Raw genomic sequence first — 10718 nt, forward strand, 5'->3', positions numbered from 1 at the left:
TAGGAATGTAGCCTTATGACAGCACACTCACAAGCCACACCCCTTATGACAGCACACTCATAAGCCACACCCCTTATGACAGCACACTCACAAGCCACACCCCTTATGACAGCACACTCATAAGCCACACCCCTTATGACAGCACACTCACAAGCCACACCCCTTATGACAGCACACTCACAAGCCACACCCCTTATGACAGCACACTCACAAGCCACACCCCTTATGACAGCACACTCACAAGCCACACCCCTTATGACAGCACACTCACAAGCCACACCGGCTTGGTGCCTCAGGACTGTACTTCCATCTCTGGTGACGCTGACAGTCACATGAAGGCCAGGCTAGGCTGGGTAACAAGGTCTGGTCCATAGAACTGAACAAAAAATAAATGATCTTATTTGCATATGGTAAAGAAGTTAATTTCATCTGTGTTTATAACAGTCCAAGAAGAAATACAAATTTTGAGTCCTGTGTGATTTTTGGTAATAAAATTTTAACATTATAAATGATCATTGCATATTGCAAGGTCGCTCAGTTGTAAGTTGTGTTTCATTTGCCATATGCCTTCTAATAGTATGACTTTTCTAATCACTGTCATTTTTTTTTTAACGGTGAACCAAATGTTTGACTTAGCTGAGTTGAAAATGTTCAGATGACTCGTATGTACATCCCATTGGGATCACTGAAATTAGATAATCATTAAAACACCCATCTATTGAGCCCTGGATTGAGCTTTCTAGGTCTGCGTGTTGTTCTCACCCGAAACACTAAGATAATAACTCAGCTCTTAAGGGCTTTGGCTAACAGTAAATGATTAGAAATGTCATGCCTGAGCTACACTTGCGCATTTTGTTTCTAGATCTTTATGTGTATTTCTTGTATACTTTCAGAACATTACTTCATATCAACTTCTTGGCACCTTTATTTATGGTTCTGCTCTGGGTGAAACCAATCACCAAAGACTACATCATGAACCCACCATTGGGTAAAGAGAGTGTCCCTTTGTAAGTATGGGTACTTGAGTACTGTGCTTTGTTTCATTATACAGCAAAGTTACTTTTCTTAATGGTAGGTAGCTTTGCTCACTTTTTTCAGACAGTATGTAGCCCCAACTATCCTGCAACTCACTGTGTGAGTCAGTCTGGTCTTGAACTCAGAGATCTGCCTGCCTCTGCCTCCTGAATACTAAAAGACATGTCATACTTCTAAAGTTTTTGTTTGTCTGTTTTTATGATAAGTTGAGGTGCTTTGTTCTTTAATATTAGTGGAAGTTCTGAAGATAAGTTTTGAAGTTGAAGCTTCAGGCCATCATATAATCTACTTTTGACCTTTTTTAAAAAATGAACGTTAATGATTATTACTGTACACTAATATTAACTATATATACCTTGGAATTCATCTCCTGATGTCCAATTGCCACCTGCCATTTTGCCTATTTGGATCCTTCTACAGTGCTTCAATTATTGTTCTGTTGTGAATCTTACACAGGAAAAGTAATGCTAATGGAAACTGAAGTGGAATTTATTTCCTTACCCATGGAAATTTTTAACATTTCCTTTTGGTTCATTCATGGGTTTTAGATAAAATGTTTTTCAAATAAATTAGAGACATATTTTTATACAATAAGTGCTGCAATTGCCATCTCTAACAAATGAGAGATTTTTTCTACAACATACTTAGGAAAATTAAAAGTAATGTCTTAAAATTATTATTATTGTTCATATTTTCCCAGTTAGACAACTATGTTTTAGTAGAATAAGATGTCAAGGAAATACCGAAGCAGTTTATTGACAGGCATTAATAACTGCTCTGTGTGCTAGTTCCGTGTTGTGGATTGTTACAGTTCTAGAAAGGTAGACGGCTGCTTCGCACTCTAACCTTGCACCTCACTGAAACCGTCCCTTGAGGCAGGTATTGAAGTGCACTAGGTCTCTGTTTCCCCATCTAGAAAAGCAAGTGATACCTACCTCACAGGGGTCTTGCTAGAATGAAGTGAAAGATCACATGTAATGCAGCCCTTTGGAAAGGGCTATTGTGTCATCAGAATTAAAGTCAAGAAGTCTGACATTCGCTTGCTGCACATGCTCTCTGTGTAGTGTGCAGCATATACTCGATTGCCTTGGAGAACAGAACCTGTGATGACAATGACATTTTTATTTCTACTTAATCTTCTTGAAGTAGGGAAGTGTCCACTGAAGAAGTAATGTCTGTTCTTCATATACCCAAACCTTAATAATGGCTTTAACTTGACAGATTGCAGCTAAAATTAGGAAAAACAAGGGAACAAGCATTTGTCAGAAACCAGTTGTGTGTCGGTGATTCTCAGCACGTTCTGTTGTTCTTTCGTGTGGTGATTGTTCATAGTTACTGCTCCCACTGACTAGATGAGATGGCCACCTCTAAAGATAAGTAGTTGACTAGTGGTGTTATTCAACAATTTTGGGGGAGACAAACATGGGGATGCACATCTAATAATCCCAGTCATGGAGATTAAGGTCAGGCTGGGCAGCATAGTAAAATTCTCATTTCTACCTGCTCCCACCCTCCTCCCAATGTAGCAGTACCAAAATTCATTATCCAATTTGTTTATATACAACATCCTAGGTAATAGTCTTGAAACATTTTTCTCCTTTTTCTTATGTTTGCTTTTTCTCTATTTCATAAACAATCAAAATTATAGCCTAAATATACTCTATCTTATTCTGTTTTAGTTGTAAGTTAATAATTCAGTGTTTTTACTTTTTTTTATCGGATATTCTATTTATTTACATCTCAAATGTTATCCCCTCTCCCATTTTCCCCTCTGCAAACCGCCATCCCATCGTCCCTTTTCCTGCTTCTATGGGGGTGCTCCCCTACTCACCTACCCACTCCCACCTCCTCACCCTGGCATTCCCCTTCACTGGGGCATCGAGCCTTCATAGGACAAAGAGCCTTTCCTCACATTGATACCCAACAAGGCATCCTCTGCTACATATGCAGCTGGAGCCATGTGTACTCTTTGGTTGGTGGTTTAATCCCTGAGAGCTCTGGTGGGTCTGGTAGGTTGATATTGTTGGTCTTCCTATGGTGTTACAAACCTCTTCAGCGCCTTCATTCCTTTCTCTAACTCCTCCATTGGGACCCTGTGTTCTGTCCAATGGTTGGCTGTGAGCATCCGCTTCTGTATTTATCAGGCTCTGCCAGAGCCTCTCAAGAGACAGCTCTTATCAGGCTCCTGTCAGCATGCACTTCTTGGCATCGTCAATAGTGTCTGGGTTTGGTGTCTGTATATAGGATGGATCCCCAGGTAGGGCAGTCTCTGGATGGCCTTTCCTTCAGTCTCTGCTCCATACTTTGTCCCTGTATTTGCTCCCTTGAGCATTATGTTCACCCTTCTAAGAAGGAGTGAAGTATCCTCACTTTGGTCATCCTTCTTTTTGAGCTTCATGTGGTCAATGAATTGTATCTCGGGTATTCTGAACTTTTGGGCTAATATCTACTTATCAGTGAGTGCATACCATGTGTGTTCTTTTGTGATTGGGTTACCTCACTCAGGATGATATTTCCTAGCTCCATCCATTTGCCTACGAATTTTCATGAAGTCATTGTTTTCGATAGCTGAGTAGTACTCCATTGTGTAGATGTACTACATTTTCTGTATCCATTCCTCTATTGAAAGGCATCTGGACTCTTTCCAGCTTCTGGCTATTATAAATAAGGCTGCTATGAACATAGTGAAGCATGTGTCTTTGTTATATGTTAGAGCATCTTTTGGGTATATGCCCAGGAGTGGTATAGCTGGGTCCTCAGGTAGTACCATGTCCAGTTTCCTGAGAAACCTCCAGGCTGATTTCCCCAGTGGTCTATCCTGGCCACTGGTAGAACCCACCTTTAATCTCAGCACATTGAAAGCAGAGGCAGGTGAATGTCTTGATCAAGGCCAGCCTGATCCATGATACAAATTCCAGGACAGCCAGAATGCAAAGAGAAATACTGTCTCAAAATAAAATGTGTTTAAAGTTAAGCTTTCATGTGGTAGATGGTGAAACAATGACTGTTGGTCGAAAAGAAAGTGATGGTTCCTTTTCTGTCACATAAAGTACCAAGTATATAGCATTGTGCTTGTAGTCAGAAGCAGAGTGGACATGCTGCTATTCTGTTTGGAAATGTTCTTAAGTCTGTGTTTATATTCTGGTACAGTATTGAAAAAGTAAAATGTGGCTGCATTCAGTCTTCGTGTGTTTATAGCCAGAAAGGAAAACCAGACGGTATCCTAAAGACTGTTATCACCTGGGAATATGGGAAGAATCCTTGCTCCCATTGTCTCTGATTGGTTGGTTGGTTGGTTGGTTGATGTCTTACTGCAGCCCCAGCTGACTTTGAACTCACAGTGGTCATCTGCCTCTGCCTCCCCATACCGTCTGTCATATGCGAGCTTCTGTTTCACTTTCTGATACAGCTCACCTGGAACTGCTGCACTTGACTTCTGCCTGTTTGTTAGCTACACGCTTAACCCATCTCAGATTCCTGCTTGAGACTTTCCATTAGATCACATTATCAGAAACTTGTCTTTCCTTAGTATGTGTTAGAAGATACTTACTTAGTCGCTGATTCCAGATCCTGAACGTGGAAAGTGAGCCCGTCATTTTCTAGTTTATTCTAGTACTTTTATGTTGTTCTCCTGCATCGGTGTGAAGTAGCCATCTTCGTTGTGCCCAGTCAGTTTGTACTCCACACTCCAGGGAATAGATTTCTAGACTGGTCACTTGGAATGACAGCTTCAAGGCTGCACAGCCCTTACATCTGTATACTGTTAGTATGTTTGACTGGCCTGTTTGTCTCACTTATTCTAGTGGAAATGTTTTATGTGTTTATGTTTTCTTGCCAACAGTGCCTTTGCATTGGAGTTTTCTATTCGTGTGCACTCATAACTTTATAAAGGGAACAAAACACTGTGGATTATCAAGTTCTTTGGCTCATTCCCATTGTGACCTTCTGCTCAGAAAACACTCAAACAAAATCACGTTGTCAGTATTCTCTGCCTTTCCTCTGACTTTCTTAGTCTACAGCATGGTGTGCCAGCACCGACATGGGACCTGGAGCTCACTTCCCAGACACTTGGTGTTGGACAGGGATGATGGAGTGATAGAGCATGTATAGGGAAGACCTACTGTGAGTCATTCTAGGCTTTTTCATTGTTTCAGACTGGGAGATGGTTCATTTAGTAAAGTTGACAACTGGACAAGCACAAAGACCTAAGTTCAGGTCCCCAGAACCCACATTAGAAGCCAGACATGACAACACAAACTCTTATGACATCTTTTCAAAAGCTAGACTGCTCAGAAAAGCTTAAAGTAGTTTCATAATGAAGATGAACTTTGTGATTCTCTTTAAGGCTTAAAGATTTTATTGTTCTTTTATAAGAACTGGTTTCTGTTTGAATAAAGGCTACCTTGTGAGTGATTTAACTCGTTGATGCTTGGTGTTAATTGCACACACTGATTTCCCAAATAAGAGCTGATGTTAAGATGCTCCCTGCAATCAGTGGTAGAATGAACAGAAACACGCAAAGGAGAAAATTGTGTGTGGAGGCTAGCTCGGTTTCATTGCTGTGAAGGGACACCACGACCAAGGCAACTCTTATAAAGGACATTTAATTGGGGCTGGCGTACAATTTCAGAGGTTTAGTCCATTATCATCTGCAGGTAGCAGACAGAATGCATGCCATACTGGGTGTTGCACGAGCATAGGAGACCTCAAAGCCTGTCCCATTTTGTTTTAAAAAAAAAAAAAAAAAGGCCACAGTTCTGATAAAGCCACTCCCTATGTGCCAAGCATTCAAACATGAGCCTGTGGAAGAGACACCTATTCAAACTACCACAATGGAGGAGGGTATGCGCATGTATATATGGTAGTGATGCTGTGTGTGTGTGTGTGTGTGTGTGTGTGTGTGTGTGTGTGTGTGTGTGTGTGTGTTACGGGTTGGAAGGCAATGTCAATATCACGTGTCTTTCCTCGATCACATTCTACTAATATTTTTCTGGGACAGAGTGTTTTGAGGCTTATTGATTCAGCTGGACTGTCTGCCCAGTGAGCATCACTTCTCTTCTGTTCCCCCCAGTCACCTCAGTCTTGAACTACAATATGTGCTAATAAAATCTTAAACTTACCGCTGAGGCACCACTTAGAACATAACAGATTAAGAGAAATTTGAGTTTTCTAAACTGTGAGAATATTTTTTATTTAGTTTTCCAGTGGTCCTAATTAAAAACAGCAGACTGAAATCTCTCCAACCAAATAAGTATATAAACATGTAAAACTATAGCGAGTTGTGAGTGAGTCATTGACTTGATTAGTTGACCTGTGCTCACCTATAATATCTTTGGGCACAGTCATCTGTGAGCATTCAGGCTATAGCTCACACTTTTTTTTCCATAGACATAGGTAGTAAGGAGGCTCTATTGTGACTTATATTTTAATTATGCATTTATATGCTTAGTTATTTTGTACAAATGAAGCCATTAGATATATTCTTGGCAGAGTGGAGTTCTTTTGTCCTGGGTCTCCCAGTTCAGTCTAGGAAAGTATAGATTTCCTGTGTTCTACTCGGTGAATGGTAAGTAATTTGACGACTATGCTAATATATTGTGATCCCTCAGAGCACCATATCAACTTTCTGATCTCTAGAATGACAGAAGCCACATTCGATACTCTTCGACTCTGGTTAATAGTTCTGCTATGTGTTTTGCGGTTGGCCATGATGCGAAGTCACTTGCAAGCGTATTTAAACTTGGCCCAGAAATGTGTGGATCAAATGAAGAAAGAAGCAGGCCGAATAAGTACAGTGGAGCTACAGAAAATGGCAAGTTTTATAACAGTCAAAACAGAAAAAGTAATGGCAGTAATATCTTTCCTGTAAACGAGTGGAATCGTCATAAGCTGGCATTTGTCAGAGACCTTTATCCAATTCTGCTGCTGAAAGGGGCTTATCCTCCTGCCTTTGGCTCTTTAAGTGTCAATACTGTTGGGTGCTACAAAGCTGTGACGTGGGGAAAGCTGTGACATGGGGAAAGCTGAGTGGGGAGCCATCTTGTGACTAGAAGACTGGGCATGCAGTGCCTGCATCCCTTCTGAGTATTCTCTCTAACTCCTCCATGTGCATCCATGTGACTTCTAAGTCCTTAGCACAGACGTTAGATGTGGGTGATGGGTCACCATTACACTGGGCCTAGAGGCTAGGGTCTGATCCTTTTTTTAGATTATCTAGAATGTTGACCCCTGCTTTTCATCTTTTATTTTATATATTTTTGTGTTATTTAAAGGTTGACCTCAAATATGTTCATATGAAATGAAGATATAGTGTTTTATTTATAAAGAACTCGTGTCCATAACATCCTGCAGTAGTTGTTTACTATGATGTTTAAGTAGCTCTCCATGGGGATTTTAGTAATTTCTTTTACTTTTGAGATTTTTTTTCAATTTTGTAATATTTTCAAATTCTAAAATCTTTCTTTAGGTTGAGCCTTTTTGACGTTAGGGTACTTAATGAAATGTAAACTTAATAATAGTTCACTTCTTATGAAAGAATTAGTTATAAGCATTGCAGCGTGATGGCTTTCATTCACTCATAACTTGTCGGCTGTCATTGGTTACAGGTAGCGCGAGTCTTTTATTACCTGTGTGTCATTGCCCTGCAATATGTGGCACCTCTGGTGATGCTGCTTCACATGACTCTGCTTCTGAAAACACTAGGTAGGCATGCGTGCATGCCCTGGCACCCAGGGGACACCCTTTGCTTTCTGTAACCAGCGTGGACATGAACCTAATGACATTGCTGCTGCTTGTTGTAGCTTTAGGAGGAAGCCGGGAAAATCTTCTGGAGAAGTTGATTGGTCTTGAGTTTAGAAGCTAGGGTGTGTGCACTTTTATTATATGATTAAAGGGTTTTCACTTAAGGTTAATTCCAGAGTTCTCAAATTATGTGGCTAAGCACTGTTGTTTAGACTTGAGCGTTCTAAACAGATGAATTAAATTGTTAGGGTCAAACATTTCAGTTATTACAAACTCTTTGTAAACTTGGCTAGGTTGCAGATTAAATAGATAGTTTGTCTTCAGGTAACTTAGGTTTGAAGGGGGAAGGTTTTCAGGGTGAAAGTGGAGTCTGGACTGTCAAGGCTCCTTGTGTGGTAGTACTCAGGAACTACCCATGGTTACCTACCCTTCTCTTAGATCGTGCAGCCTGCCGCAGTGGGGCTTTAGAAGCTCCAAGAAATTCTTAAGTGTGATCTGAACAGACTCACTCACATTTGAGAACAGATCCTAAGTTTGAGTGTGTCTTCAAACCTGTGCACCATAAGAGACGGGTAGCTGTTGCAATGTGTGATTCACATCCCGTGCAAGGTAAAAAAGCTTAGGGTGAAAACAGTTCTGAAAGCCAGTAGCAGTTTCTCACATTGACGTCATATAGAGTTTCTCAGAAAGATATTTGGTATGATACTGTAGAGATAGAAAGGATTTCTAGGAAGTTAATGAGTCTGCTCTATCAGTGAAGGCGGTTGATTCATAGCTTATGTATTGCCAGAATTCACTGCACTGAATTAACAGTCTGTCAGACTTGGTTTTTTTAATATACTTTTACTTAAAACCATTCTATAATATGGTTTAATTAATTGTATTACTTTAACAGATAGCAAAATTATTACTTTATTTTTCAACATAACATGATTTACTGTTTCACCAAACTTTTTAATGTGTGATATGGGTGGGGATTTAAGGTTTTCTTTTCTTCTGTTTTTTTGTTTTGTTTGAGCCTTAGAATCATTTTACTTATCAAGTTTTGTGTCTTGAATATTCTAGGTAATCATTCCTGGGGGATTTATCCAGAAGCTGTTTCTCCCTTGCCAGTGGATAATAATCTCCCATCCAACTTGGTTTACCCTGAACTACCATCACCTGATGGGAAGATGAAGGTAACTGTTATGCAAATCACAGTGGCGTTGAGCAGCTTAAAAAACATCTTCACGCCTCTCCTTTTTCGAGGACTTCTGTCATTTTTGACATGGTGGATTGCTGCTTGCCTCTTTTCTACAAGCCTTTTTGGGCTTTTCTATCATCAGTATCTGACAGTGGCATGAATTTCAGTCAAAAATGGATATCCAAGTCACACTTTAAATTCAAATATCTGTGCCCTTGAAGGTTGACAAAAGAAGAATGCAAATACAACGGAGAAAAACGTATCGGAGTGTCTTGTTTTGAATGCTTCCTCTGTGCTCTCAGGGTGAATTCATGTTGTAATATTTAAAAATCACAAGATAGGTTGTTACACTGTTACACTGTGGCATTGGAATTGTAACTCATCGGGATAACCAATGTGAGAGGGCTATCTGCAGAGGCAATCCTGCAGATTACCTTGGTTTACAGTTGCAAACCTACAACAGTCTTTTAGGCTTCTCCTAGGACTCCAGTAACTGACTGCTTTCCGTGGTGTTGTGGTACTGTTATTACTCGTATTTGCTGCCTGTAGAACAATCTTCAAACTGAGCCATGCTCGAGGGAAGGGAAAGGAACTACAATTACTTCTGTTGGTAATGTATTAGTCTTCAAAAAAAATCCAACAGAAAGGAAGAGAAAGCTACTGTATATTACAGTAAGAAAAGTTGCATAGTCATTTTAAATTGAATGGAGATATAAATCGCCTAATGTCTACAAGCACTGTTACTTGAGAGTAGCAGGAATATTGTTTTAAAGTGTGTGCCACCCAGCTTGAAAGTTCTTTTGAAATGATTGGCCAAACGAACATTAGCAGTCTCACTGTTAGTTTTGGGCCTCCTGTATTTTACTTTTTCTTTGATTCTAAATAGTTATGTTTAATCTAAAAATATTTATCAATACTGATCAAATTTGAGAATTACTTTGTAATCCTGCTAAGTGTATGTATTGTATATATATTATATATTAAATATATAATATATTGAGGTTATAAAAGATGAAAATATTGAATCCTTATAATATTTTAAGTTACAGAATGTCCGTTAAACAATGATTGAATGAGATGTATTTGTATCTAGAAATTTCTGTTTGGAATGAGATTAAAATACATTTTTAAAAGCTCAACAGAATAATTTATTTGTTGTACATATATAATAATAGTTTGTAAAATGTCATGGGTGATTAGGTGATTTCTCACAAATTTCATTTTTTTTTGTTTTTGCCTTTTATTAAACAAATTCTTTCCTCATACAACGTATCTAAATACAGTTCCCTCTCCCTCTACTTTGCTCACCTCCTCTCACATTCAGATCCACTCCCTTTCTGTCTCATTAAAATGAACAAGTTTCCAAGAGATAACAACAAAACATAACAAGATAAAATATAATAAGATAAAACAAAAACCATCATAGCATAGCCAAGCTAACAGAAAAATAAGAGTGCCAATAATAGGCATGAGAATTAAAGACCACTTTGCATTTATTCAGCAGTCCATCCCTATGAAATGCTAAACTGATACCATAGGATATAGACAGGGACCTGGTACAGACCCTGTGCTTGCTGCTTTAGTCTCTGAGTTCATATGAGCTTCGCTCAAATGTTTTAGAGGGCCTTCTTCTGCTCTCTGTTGTCCCCTTTGTCTCGCAGACACCTTCTGCCTCTTCTGTAGTTTCCTGAGCCCTGAGGAGAGGGATTTAATGGAGACAAATTTGTTAGACCTTGTATTCCAGGATGTATCAGTCTGT

The 10718-nt window shown here is 39.4% G+C and overlaps 1 protein-coding gene across 23 annotated transcripts in view; it reads left to right on the forward strand.

The window, feature by feature from the left end:
* Tmem161b (transmembrane protein 161B) overlaps positions 1-10103 on the forward strand; it is a 79740-nt gene extending 69637 nt beyond the window's left edge. For 7 of the 23 annotated variants that reach the window (XR_015662197.1, XR_015662186.1, XR_015662193.1 and 4 more), the window contains 4 exons: positions 894-1007; positions 6673-6847; positions 7641-7737; positions 8842-10098. Coding sequence is in view for 19 of the 23 variants with exons in the window: in XM_087621607.1 (XP_087477733.1) it covers positions 894-1007; positions 6673-6847; positions 7641-7737; positions 8842-9119 (664 nt within the window). In the remaining 4 variants the exon portion in view is untranslated. 23 annotated transcript variants of the gene reach the window in all.
* The last annotated feature ends 615 nt before the right edge of the window (positions 10104-10718 follow it).

This window comes from Rattus norvegicus, chromosome 2, assembly GCF_021556685.1.
Source record: "Rattus norvegicus strain SHRSP/BbbUtx chromosome 2, alternate assembly SHRSP_T2T, whole genome shotgun sequence".
NCBI classification, from domain to species: domain Eukaryota; kingdom Metazoa; phylum Chordata; class Mammalia; order Rodentia; family Muridae; genus Rattus; species Rattus norvegicus.